The following is a 13,576-nucleotide window of genomic DNA, read 5'->3' on the forward strand; positions in this document are numbered from 1 at the left end:
TTCGGGATATCCGTTATGACTTGTTGAGGCTGTGGGTATCTTTTCCCGGTATGCTGACTGTGTGGTCAGACATTGTGCCGCGGAAGACGTGGCGGGAGGCCCGTTCCCATAAAGGGATTAACAGAGCCAGGGTAAAATTGAACAGGATGGTGGCGAGTTTTGTGTCCCGGAATGGGGGTATTGCCGTGAGGCATTTCGAGCTGGAGGCCGGGGTCGGTAATTTTTGGAGGGATGATGGAGTGCATCTTAACGAGATCGGGATGGATTTATGGGCGCTCGGTCTACAGGAAGGAGTTGAAAGAGCTTTGGCGGTGGTGGGGCACTCACGAGCCTGAGGTGGTCAGGGCTGTTCGTGTGTGGCGGGGGGTGGGGTTCTTGGAGTTGGTGATGATGCTGATAGGGTTGATCTGGCTTTTGGTACGGGCTCTGGACGGGGTGTTTACCTCGGGAGCTTTGTGGTTGGTTTGCCCGAAATGGGTTACATGGTGCCCTCGAGCTGGTGGTTACGGCTGAGGGTAAATACGTGTTTTTTGTAAAAATTTTGGGTAGGCTCTCTGCCTATTATGAGCCAGATTTTTTAGCTCCAAGAGCCCCCCCCTCGAGGTTTTATATATTTACTGTTTACATGTTGTTATTTATGTATTTGTTTGTTAATAAAATGGCCGCTGTGGCCAAATTATCCAAAAAGAAATTAACGTGGTGGTGTGTTTTCCTGGGTAATAGATGGAGGGGTTAAGAGGGGCAAGGTAGTTGGGGGTGGGGGATGCTTTACGGAAAGGATCCTTTATTGGCCATACGCGGTCATGTTGCTATCTGTTCCTAAGTGATGAGGTTTCCTATATAATGCTTAGAAATGCATCAATACGGACACAGCTCAGAGCAGCGTGAGAGGACAGTATGGAGCGGAGGATTGCTGCGGCTCTTATAGTTCTTCTCTTTGGTAAGTTTCACTTTACAATTTTCATATGAATACCGTAATTTACTATTAATTCTGTCAGCTCAATTTTGGCTGCCAAAAAACCCATACAGTACTGTGCAAAGAATGAGGCAGATGTGAAAAAATACTTCAAAAGTAAGAATGTATCTAAAAATAGAAATGTTAATCGTTTATTGTTATCAATTACCAAAAATACAAAGTGAATGACAAAAAGAAAAATGTAAAAACCATCAGTATCTGGTGACCGCCCAACACCTCCATCATCGGTACTGGTGACCGCCCAACACCTTCATCATCGGTACTGGTGACCGCCCGTCTCCTTCATCATCAGTATCTGGTGACCGCCCAGTACCTTCATCATCAGTGTATGGTGACCGCCCAACACCTCCATCATCAGTATCTGGTGACTGCCCAACACCTTCATCATCAGTATCTGGTGATCGCCCGTCACCTCCATCATCAGTATCTGGTGATCGCCCAACACCTTCATCATCAGTATCTGGTGATCGCCCGTCACCTCCATCATCAGTATCTGGTGATCGGCCAACACCTTCATCATCAGTATCTGGTGACCGCCCGTCGCCTCCATCATCAGTATCTGGTGACCGCCCATCACCTCCATCATCAGTATCTGGTGACCGCCCGTCACCTCCATCATCAGTATCTGGTGACCGCCCGTCTCCTCCATCATCAGTATCTGGTGACCACCCATCACCTCCATCATCAGTATCTGGTGACCGCCCGTCACCTCCATCATCAGTATCTGGTGATCGCCCGTCTCCTCCATCATCAGTATCTGGTGACCGCCCGTCTCCTCCATCATCAGTATCTGGTGACCGCCCATCTCCTCCGTCATCAGTATCTGGTGACCGCCCATCACCTCCATCATCAGTATCTAGTGAGCTCCCGTCACCTCCATCATCAGTATCTGGTGACCACCCATCACCTCCATCATAGGTGCGGCCCAACACCTTCATCATCAGTATCTAGTAACTGTCTGTCTGCTCCATCATCAGTATCTGGTGACCGACCGTTGCCCCCATCATCAGTATCTGGTGACCGACCGTCCCCTCCATCATCAGTATCTGTCACTGCCCATCACCTCCATCATTTCCTCTCGCCACTTGTGCACAGGAGCTTGGATCAAACATGGAGACCTGACCCAAGATCTCCTGTGTATGGGGCCTGTGCGGATCCTTTTGTCTCTTGATGTGACCCCAGACAGACGGGATGATGTGAGATCAGGGTCTGTAGGGCCGGATCATCACTCTCGTGACTCCATTTTTTCTTTCATATCACAGGTCAATCTCTGTGAGGGGCAGAGCCAGGGCCGTATTCGTGGCTGAGTTACTATTTTTTAACACGCCCTGGTCTCCTGGTCACATGAAAATAGTGTCCCCTCTGCAGCATACCTTCTGTTTCACCTTCTGTACCGTCAGGGTCCCATCGGGCTGGCTGAAGATCCACTGACACAAAGTCTGTTTCAAACTTCAAATACAAAACTTTGCTCTCATGTTTTCACAGCACATCTATTTTCATTACAGCAACTACATCAGGTTCCATACTACACATTTCTTCCTCTTTCCTTGTACTCTTCTCCTTGTCAAACAGCATGTGCCCGGGACGGACCGTATCATACGGTTCCTCAGCATCCTCCCTGTTCAGACTCTCTGCGTTTGGGGGTTCCCTCAGCCGTTTCGCATGGATCTGAGGGCATCAGCCCTTATGATGATCTACCACATGGTGAGCAACCTGCCCTTCGTTACTGCTGTGACTTCTCCTACAGCTCCAAATCTCACTAATGCTGTCACTGCTGCTGCTCTGCTGCTGATCGGCCCAGCTGGCCCTGAATGGCTGGGTTTCCCCCTTAACATTACGGGGTCGCTGTGTGGTCTCGGGCATTAAGCCCGTCGGGACTGTCTGGGCACTCAGGCCCTCTTGAGCTGTTCAGCTCCCAGGTTTCTCTCTCTCACAATCAGGAAATGCTTTCCCTCTTATCCCACAGTGGCCCCTCCTAGATTAACTATTAAAAGGGTACTGGCTGCAAAACTGTAAGGTGCTCCCTCTAGTGGACCCGTTAGTTAACTACGCTTTCCCTAGCCAGATAACATACAAATATATATACATCACATTGCACCTAGCAACAAACAGGAAAATGACAATATTTACATTACATTAACTAGTAAAAGGGAAGGGGTACAAGACAGTCGTGGCACACCCCTTACATCACCATGACAGAACTGTGCACATCAGTAAGACACAAGGTAGTTATACTGCACCAGCAAGATGTCTCCCAGGAAAACATTTGCAGCATTTTTTCTGCACCCGCCTAAAACATTATCACAGTATTGTATACTACGCCTCCATTTTTTGGCCTTGTTGGAGTCCTCATGCTTCATGTTCATGAACATCTTTCATCCTGTCCTACTATTCCCTTGGCCTTTTTTGAGTATGAGGCCGGCGTCACACTTGCGAGTTTTACGGACGTAAGAGCGCAGAATCTACGTCCGTAAAACTCGCAAAAAATACGGCACAATTATTCTCTATGCCCCTGCTCCTATTTGCCGTATTTTACTGATCAGTATTATACGGCTTTCTACGGCCGTACAAAATCGCAGCATGCTGCGTTTGTCACCGTACTGCGCAAGAAATACGCCAATGAAAGTCTATGGAAGCGTGAAAAATACGGATTACACACGGACAAGCAGTGTGACTTGCGAGAAATACGCAGCGCTGTTAGAGAGAAAAGCCGGTAATTCAGTGCGGTGTACAGTTAAATCACACTGACAGCTTCCAGTCCAATAGGTAGAATAAATGTGTACACATAGAATAGGTATATATATATACATATATATGTCAGTAGACACATATGTATATATATTAATATTTATTCCAGCGCTATACAGCTTGAAAGCCGGTAATTCAATTACCGGCTTTTTCCTTCTCCTTCCTAAAACCCGACATGATTTGAGACATGGTTTACATACAGTAAACCATGTCTTCTCTCCATTTTTTTTGCAGATTCCACACTACTAATGTCAGTAGTGTGTATCTGCAAAATTTGGCCGTTCTAGCTCTTAAAATAAAGGGTTAAATGGCGGAAAAAATTGGCGTGGGCTCCCGCGCAATTTTCTCCGCCAGAGTAGTAAAGCCAGTGACTGAGGGCAGATATTAATAGCCTGGAGAGGGTCCACGGTTATTGGCCCCCCCCTGGCTAAAAATATCTGCCCCCAGCCACCCCAGAACAGGCACATCTGGAAGATGCGCCTATTCTGGCACTTGGCCACTCTCTTCCCATTCCCGTGTAGCGGTGGGATATGGGGTAATGAAGGGTGGCGGGAGCCCACGCCAATTTTTTCCGCCATTTAACCCTTTATTTTAAGAGCTAGAACGGCCAAATTTTGCAGATACACACTACTGACATTAGTAGTGTGGAATCTGCAAAAAAAATGGAGAGAAGACATGGTTTACTGTATGCAAACCATGTCTCAAATCATGTCGGGTTTTAGGAAGGAGAAGGAAAAAGCCGGTAATTGAATTACCGGCTTTCAAGCTGTATAGCGCTGGAATAAATATTAATATATATACATATATGTGTCTCACTGACATATATATATATACCTATTCTATGTGTACACATTTATTCTACCTATTCTACTGTAAGCTGTCAGTGTGATTTTACTGTACACCGCACTGAATTACCGGCTTTTCTCTCTAATATATGTGTCTACTGACACATATATATATATATATATATATATATATATATAGACAGTATATATATATTTTCTTTTCTTTTTGGGACACATGGATCACTTCTATAGCGGTATGTTGGTTTTGCTAGCCTGCGAGAAAACCACGCAGTACGGATGCCATACGGATTACATACGGAGGATGCCATGCGCAAAAAACGCTGACACACCCTGCCTACGGAGGAGCTACGGACCACTTTTTTCGGGACTTTTCAGCGTATTACGGCCGTAATATACGGACCGTATTGTTTTACGCTGTGTGTGACGCCGGCCTTATAGTGATCAGTTTGGGAGAGTTACGGGAAGTCAGGGCCTATATCACATTGTTATCAGAGAGGTGTCCTTGAAGTCACTCTAAATTGTTGCCTCTGCCCATAATTTGTCTAAAATACCAAAAATGTAACTTTACTAGGAAAGTATATATTTTTCTTCCTCTTTCTCCAAGCGCCATAACTTTTTCTTTCTTCCGTCAACATAGCCACTTGAGGGCTTTTGGGTGTGGGACCATGTATTTTACCATAAAATGTACTGAAAAACTGAAAAAAAATAAAGTGCCAGATGAAATGGTGAAAAAAATGCAAAATGCTGACAGTTCTGTTTTTACGGCGTTCATCTTGTAATAAAAATCTGCTGTCAAGAATCTCCAGGTCGTTACGATTATGAATAACACACTTGTATCGATTTCTATTTTGTTTGGTTTGTGTCACCATTTTCCGAGACTCGTAGCTTTTTTACTTTTGAGTTCATGAAGCTGTATGAGGGTTTGTTTTTTATTCTTGTTTTTTTTTGTATGGTGAGCAGATGTTTTTATTGGAACCGTTGATGGATACATACAACATTTTGATCACTTGTTATCGCGTTTTTTAGTGATGTACAGTGGTCAAAAAAATGTCGGTTTGGGCTTTTCTTTTTTTTTTATTATTACAGCATCTAAATACATTTTATTATTTTCATAGATTGATAGATAACATTTCTTAGTTATGTTTATTTTACAATTTTTTTTAAATTTCTTTGTTGCATTATATTTTTCAAAACAGTTTTTATTCTTTGAATTTACTCAATATTTTATTCTAACTAATTGGGGAAAACACATATTTTCCCACAGTGGAGAGATTGATAAGAAACTAGTAAAACACACTTTTCACATTCTTCCATATCTTATAAAGGAAAGTGCTTACATTATAAAGAACATGAAACTCAAGAACTTAAAAAAAACAAAAAAAAAATTCCTTTGGGAAAATAAAGTGGATGAGAAAACTTTTTAGTATTTGATAGCCCCCTGCCGGATCTGGGAGGCCATTTTTGGAAGTTGAACTTTAATGTGGTCATAGATCAGCTCAGGAGGATTGGGTAGAAGAGAGATCAGTATTATGGACTCACCGATGGGGAACAGGAGCATTGCTACTCTCCGTCAATGGATTTCGACATCATGGGGTGAACCTTCCTAGGTTTTGGAAGATTAGTAGTGATCAGGGTCAAATCAGCCAAACACTCAGACCTTTCCTGTGGAACCTCACTGCAATATTCATTTACTGACCCCAAAATATGGTCAATGTACTGAGTCGTGACTGACATGTGTGGATCTTTCCTTCCAGCTACTTCCAACCCTGCAGATGGCGGCTCGGTCTGTGGCTCCCCGCAGGTCACCGACCGCATCGTTGGTGGCACAGATGCTGTAGAAGGAGAATGGCCGTGGCAAGTCAGTCTGATTCACAAAGTGCTAAACAATTATTACCACATATGTGGAGGCTCCCTGATCGCCCCTCAGTGGGTGCTGACCGCTGCCCATTGCTTCAATAGGTAAGTTCTAGCTTATTTTCTCTCTGATGACTTCTGTTCTGCTGTGTGATTTGTCCATCCACCAACCACCCCATGCAACCTTATCCTGGTGGACTATGGTGGAAACCTCAGCGATTCACTACTTACACAGCCTGCAATTCACATAACAACCAGTGGTAGGTCACGAGTAGACACCCATAGCATAACCATCTCCCAGAAGAGTACTGGGAATAAATGTTTTATTTTAAAGCTTCTTATCTCATGATCTCAGGTTGTGCCAAGAAGAAAGGTGAGAGGATAACAAATCTGGACCTCTCCAATCCCCATGCATATGGACATTAGATAATAAATGTAGTTGGGTGGTGTCTAGTCTCATGGATTGAGATACAATGACAGAACCTCAGTCTTTGTGACCTCTGATCATTTTCTCTTCTCCACAGCGATTCTTCAATTTCAAACTTTTTGGTGCGTCTGGGTGCCTACAAGCTCCTCGTTGACGAATCTCATACAGTCGATAGTTCTGTGTCAAGTATTATAGTTTATCCTTCGTACTCAACTAAAACAAACAAAGGAGACCTCGCTCTGGTCAAGCTCTCCAGTCCGGTCAACTACACCAACTACATCCTGCCCATCTGCCTGCCCACCGCCTCCGTCACCTTCCCCTGCGCCTTGGACTGCTGGGTCACCGGCTGGGGAGACACTGCCTCGGGAGGTGAGGACAGAGATGATTTGTATGATGGGGGTGATTGGAGTAATAACAATAATGATGACGGACAAAATAATGATGGTGCTAATAAGAAATAACACATAGATAATGAAAGAGTGATAAAACCTGGGATAAGTCACCAGTATGGGAGGTAGATCTGCACCACAATTGTCCTCGATGATGTGCAGAATTGGAATAATGACAATGACGGGGATGATGTGAATAGCGATGAAATATGATCCTTAGGAAAGTCCCTGCTATGGGAGAACCTTGCCTTAATTGAACACAGAGATTCTTCTATGACCTGGGTCTTGATGGCTGCTCCAGTTATGGCTAGGCGAAAACCTGGGCAGAGCCCCGATCTACATGATCTGAGAAGGTAAAACGTCTGGAGAACACAAGTAATGAAATAACGTGACTTGTTTCCTTCTCAGTGAGCTTGCCGTCCCCGCTGACTCTTCAGAAGGTGATGATCCCACTGATCGACTACAGCACATGTGACGCACTGTATCACATAAACTCAGGGATCAGCAGTTATTTTACCATAATCTATAACACCATGATATGTGCCGGATATTCCAAAGGAGGAAAAGACTCCTGCCAGGTGAGGGGCCGATATCGTACTCTTTAGAGATTGCTCGCAGACAGCTAGTCTATAAACTAGTGCACATCAGCAACTTTCCATGTGTATCAAAGGTCCATGTGAGACAAAATGTCCCAGTATGCGACCACCATTAGCGGACAAAACTGCTCTTGGAGCTGCGCTTGGCCCCAGTGAATGGTCCATGCATGGTGACGTGATCTTGACCATAGACTTACAGTTTTGTGCACAAGTTAAAGTGGTTGCTGAGCTTAGAAAAAACATTTCAAAACACCGCATAAAGTCTGATTATTCCCAAGTCTGCACTATGTCTTGTTTAAGCAAGGCAGATATTGTCAACAAGAAATGTCTTTCCCTGGAAGACTGTCCATGTTTTGTATGGATAACCTTCCAATAGTCAGCATGTAGATCTTATGTTTCCAAGGAAAGGCACTGTAGGGGAATGAAAGGGCTTCATGGGACAGTGTTATTGGTATAATTTCAACTAAATTGTAATACCAGGCACAGCTGTGTCACCCGGCTGCCGCAACCCCTTCCGTTGGCTCATCAATGGGGTTGTTGGTGGTCTTATCTCCATGGATCTGGTAACAATGGCTTCTATTGCCTTTGTGATTATGAAAAGTGGAGAATCTTTTTATTCCAATGTGGAGGAAAATACCTGCTTGCTATCTTTTGTAGTTTATCTCTACTTCTACTAAGCCCATAGATGTTGTATTTCAGGGAGACTCCGGAGGACCTCTCGTGTGTAAGGTCAATGGTGTCTGGTACCAGTCTGGGATTGTGAGCTTTGGAACTGGATGTGCTTTACCCAACCGCCCCGGGGTCTACACTCTGGTAACCGCCTACCAGTCCTGGATCCAGTCATACATACCAGATCTGAACTTCCAAAATGTGACCGATATCCCACAACCTTCCCAGAAATGTAGAGGGAACATGAACGCGTCGAGTTATCTGCTGATACTTCTCATTATTACGGCCTCACTAGCCGCTCGTCTTTAGGAACAAATCATTTGTATAAAATTGTTTTTAACATTTTTGTATCTAAACATTTAATAATATAACATTTTTCTAACAACAAAAAAACATGACTGATACATTTAATTTAGATTAAAAAAACAATTAAATTCTAATATTTCTGTTGAAGGAATTCAGTCCTGAGCGTTGACGTTGTGTGACCGGGGAATGACATAGAAATGGATGAATCAAGAAGGATTCCACTATGTTGAGACTTTGTTTTCATACCTTTGACATGAATCATCAAACTGAGTTTTTGTATGGACCATGACAGACAATTATATTGGTTTATACTGGTGATGATTACCAGATCTACTTTGGCATTGGTTAAAAAATATTTAATGAATATTTATTAGAATGGCTGACTGGCTCGAGCACCACCTCATTGCTCTCAGGGCCACATTGGTGACATCATGTTCACAACATGTGACCACTGCAGACAATCACTGGGCTCACTGATCTTATGTTGTCTACCTCGGCGTCATGGCTGGTGCAGCGAAGAAGCAATTCTGGAGCCAAAAGTGATTTAGTAGCTACAAAATACCTATTTATGTTATAGTAACATAGTAACATAGTAACATAGTTAGTAAGGCCGAAAAAAGACATTTGTCCATCCAGTTCAGCCTATATTCCATCATAATAAATCCCCAGATCTACGTCCTTCTACAGAACCTAATAATTGTATGATACAATATTGTTCTGCTCCAGGAAGACATCCAGGCCTCTCTTGAACCCCTCGACTGAGTTCGCCATCACCACCTCCTCAGGCAAGCAATTCCAGATTCTCACTGCCCTAACAGTAAAGAATCCTCTTCTATGTTGGTGGAAAAACCTTCTCTCCTCCAGACGCAAAGAATGCCCCCTTGTGCCCGTCACCTTCCTTGGTATAAACAGATCCTCAGCGAGATATTTGTATTGTCCCCTTATATACTTATACATGGTTATTAGATCGCCCCTCAGTCGTCTTTTTTCTAGACTAAATAATCCTAATTTCGCTAATCTATCTGGGTATTGTAGTTCTCCCATCCCCTTTATTAATTTTGTTGCCCTCCTTTGTACTCTCTCTAGTTCCATTATATCCTTCCTGAGCACCGGTGCCCAAAACTGGACACAGTACTCCATGTGCGGTCTAACTAGGGATTTGTACAGAGGCAGTATAATGCTCTCATCATGTGTATCCAGACCTCTTTTAATGCACCCCATGATCCTGTTTGCCTTGGCAGCTGCTGCCTGGCACTGGCTGCTCCAGGTAAGTTTATCATTAACTAGGATCCCCAAGTCCTTCTCCCTGTCAGATTTACCCAGTGGTTTCCCGTTCAGTGTGTAATGGTGATATTGATTCCCTCTTCCCATGTGTATAACCTTACATTTATCATTGTTAAACCTCATCTGCCACCTTTCAGCCCAAGTTTCCAACTTATCCAGATCCATCTGTAGCAGAATACTATCTTCTCTTGTATTAACTGCTTTACATAGTTTTGTATCATCTGCAAATATCGATATTTTACTGTGTAAACCTTCTACCAGATCATTAATGAATATGTTGAAGAGAACAGGTCCCAATACCGACCCCTGCGGTACCCCACTGGTCACAGCGACCCAGTTAGAGACTATACCATTTATAACCACCCTCTGCTTTCTATCACTAAGCAAGTTACTAACCCATTTACACACAATTTCCCCCAGACCAAGCATTCTCATTTTGTGTACCAACCTCTTGTGCGGCACGGTATCAAACGCTTTGGAAAAATCGAGATATACCACGTCCAATGACTCACCGTGGTCCAGCCTATAGCTTACCTCTTCATAAAAACTGATTAGATTGGTTTGACAGGAGCGATTTCTCATAAACCCATGCTGATATGGAGTTAAACAGTTATTCTCATTGAGATAATCCAGAATAACCAATAATCCAGTTATATTAAAGTCTAATCAACCTTCACCCTAATTTTAATAAAACAAATATCTCCTTTGACTTTTCTCTCCAGTTTGTGCAAATCCAAAAACTACAAACTTCACCAATAACATCTTTGAACCTTTACTTAACATACGAAAATAATTTTTGCTGGATTCCTCCTTTAAATTATAACTAGACGTTTTCAAAAACTTGTATCTTTTTTGTTTCTATAATTTTCGTGGTGTTTCAGATTTTTAGACCTCCATAGTTGCTCAGGAGACCTCTCCATAGTCACTCAAAAGACCCCTCCAGAGTCGCTCAAAAGACCCCTCCATAGTTGATCAAAAGACCTCTCCATAGTTGCTCAAAAGACCTCTCCATAGTCGCTCAAAAGACCTCTCCATAGTCGCTCAAAAGACCTCTCCATAGTTGCTCAAAAGACCTCTCCATAGTCGCTCAAAAGACCTCTCCATAGTCGCTCAAAAGATCTCTCCATAGTCGCTCAAAAGACCTCTCCATAGTTGCTCAAAAGACCACTACAAATTTACTGAAAAGACCCCTCCATAGTCACTCAAAAGACCCCTCCGCAGTCGCTCAAAAGACCCCTCCATAGTCGCTCAAAAGACCTCTCTATAGTTGCTCAAAAGACCTCTCCATAGTCGCTCAAAAGACCTCTCTATAGTTGCTGAAAAGACCTCTCCATAGTCGCTCAAAAGACCCCTCCATAGTCGCTCAAAAGACCCCTCCATAGTTGATCAAAAGACCCCTCCATAGTTTCTCAAAAGACCACTACAAATTTACTGAAAAGACCCCTCCATAGTCGCTCAAAAGACCCCTCCATAGTTGCTCAAAAGACCCCTCCATAGTCGCTCAAAAGACCTCTCCATGGTCGCTCAAAAGACCTCTCTATAGTTGCTGAAAAGACCTCTCCATAGTCGCTCAAAAGACCCCTCCATAGTCGCTCAAAAGACCCCTCCATAGTTGATCAAAAGACCCCTCCATAGTTTCTCAAAAGACCACTACAAATTTACTGAAAAGACCCCTCCATAGTCGCTCAAAAGACCCCTCCATAGTTGCTCAAAAGACCCCTCCATAGTCGCTCAAAAGACCTCTCCATGGTCGCTCAAAAGACCTCTCTATACAGGTCCTTCTCAAAAAATTAGCATATAGTGTTAAATTTCATTATTTACCATAATGTAATGATTACAATTAAACTTTCATATATTATAGATTCATTATCCACCAACTGAAATTTGTCAGGTCTTTTATTGTTTTAATACTGATGATTTTGGCATACAACTCCTGATAACCCAAAAAACCTGTCTCAATAAATTAGCATATCAAGAAAAGGTTCTCTAAACGACCTATTACCCTAATCTTCTGAATCAACTAATTAACTCTAAACACATGCAAAAGATACCTGAGGCTTATATAAACTCCCTGCCGGGTTCATTACTCAAAACCCCCATCATGGGTAAGACTAGCGACCTAACAGATGTCAAGAAGGCCATCATTGACACCCTCAAGCAAGAGGGTAAGACCCAGAAAGAAATTTCTCAACAAATAGGCTGTTCCCAGAGTGCTGTATCAAGGCACCTCAATGGTAAGTCTGTTGGAAGGAAACAATGTGGCAGAAAACGCTGTACAACGAGAAGAGGAGACCGGACCCTGAGGAAGATTGTGGAGAAGGACCGATTCCAGACCTTGGGGAACCTGAGGAAGCAGTGGACTGAGTCTGGTGTGGAAACATCCAGAGCCACCGTGCACCGGCGTGTGCAGGAAATGGGCTACAGGTGCCGCATTCCCCAGGTAAAGCCACTTTTGAACCATAAACAGCGGCAGAGGCGCCTGACCTGGGCTACAGAGAAGCAGCACTGGACTGTTGCTAAGTGGTCCCAAGTACTTTTTTCTGATGAAAGCAAATTTTGCATGTCATTCGGAAATCAAGGTGCCAGAGTCTGGAGGAAGACTGGGGAGAAGGAAATGCCAAAATGCCTGAAGTCCAGTGTCAAGTACCCACAGTCAGTGATGGTGTGGGGTGCCATGTCAGCTGCTGGTGTTGGTCCACTGTGTTTCATCAAGGGCAGGGTCAATGCAGCTAGCTATCAGGAGATTTTGGAGCACTTCATGCTTCCATCGGCTGAAATGCTTTATGGTGATGAAGATTTCATTTTTCAGCACGACCTGGCACCTGCTCACAGTGCCAAAACCACTGGTAAATGGTTTACTGACCATGGTATTACTGTGCTCAATTGGCCTGCCAACTCTCCTGACCTGAACCCCATAGAGAATCTGTGGGATATTGTGAAGAGAAAGTTGAGAGACGCAAGACCCAACACTCTGGATGAGCTTAAGGCCGCTATTGAAGCATCCTGGGCCTCCATAACATCTCAGCAGTGTCACAGGCTGATTGCCTCCATGCCACGCCGCATTGAAGCAGTCATTTCTGCCAAAGGATTCCCGACCAAGTATTGAGTGCATAACTGAACATTATTATTTGATGGTTTTTTTGTTTGTTATTAAAAAACACTTTTATTTGATTGGATGGGTGAAATATGCTAATTTATTGAGACAGGTTTTTTGGGTTATCAGGAGTTGTATGTCAAAATCATCAGTATTTAAACAATAAAAGACCTGACAAATTTCAGTTGGTGGATAATGAATCTATAATATATGAAAGATTAATTGTAATCATTAAATTATGGTAAATAATGAAATTTAACACTATATGCTAATTTTTTGAGAAGGACCTGTAGTTGCCCCAAAGACCCCTCTATAGTCGCTCAAAAGACCCCTCTATAGTCGCTCAAAAGACCTCTCTATAGTCGCCCCAAAGACCCCTCTATAGTCGCTCAAAAGACCCCTCTATAGTCGCTCAAAAGACTCTGTA

The 13,576-nt window shown here is 43.4% G+C and overlaps 1 protein-coding gene across 1 annotated transcript in view; it reads left to right on the forward strand.

Annotated features, from left to right (window-relative positions):
• LOC138646217 (transmembrane protease serine 9-like) overlaps positions 1-8,918 on the forward strand; it is a 39,339-nt gene extending 30,421 nt beyond the window's left edge. The window contains exons 8-11 of the mRNA XM_069735680.1: positions 6,285-6,489; positions 6,909-7,180; positions 7,609-7,778; positions 8,496-8,918. Coding sequence (XP_069591781.1) covers positions 6,285-6,489; positions 6,909-7,180; positions 7,609-7,778; positions 8,496-8,774 — 926 coding nt within the window. The 3' untranslated portion in view covers positions 8,775-8,918. The remainder of the gene's footprint in view (positions 1-6,284; positions 6,490-6,908; positions 7,181-7,608; positions 7,779-8,495) is intronic.
• Positions 8,919-13,576: the final 4,658 nt, after the last annotated feature.

This window comes from Ranitomeya imitator, chromosome 7 (genome assembly GCF_032444005.1).
Source record: "Ranitomeya imitator isolate aRanImi1 chromosome 7, aRanImi1.pri, whole genome shotgun sequence".
Classification (NCBI taxonomy): domain Eukaryota; kingdom Metazoa; phylum Chordata; class Amphibia; order Anura; family Dendrobatidae; genus Ranitomeya; species Ranitomeya imitator.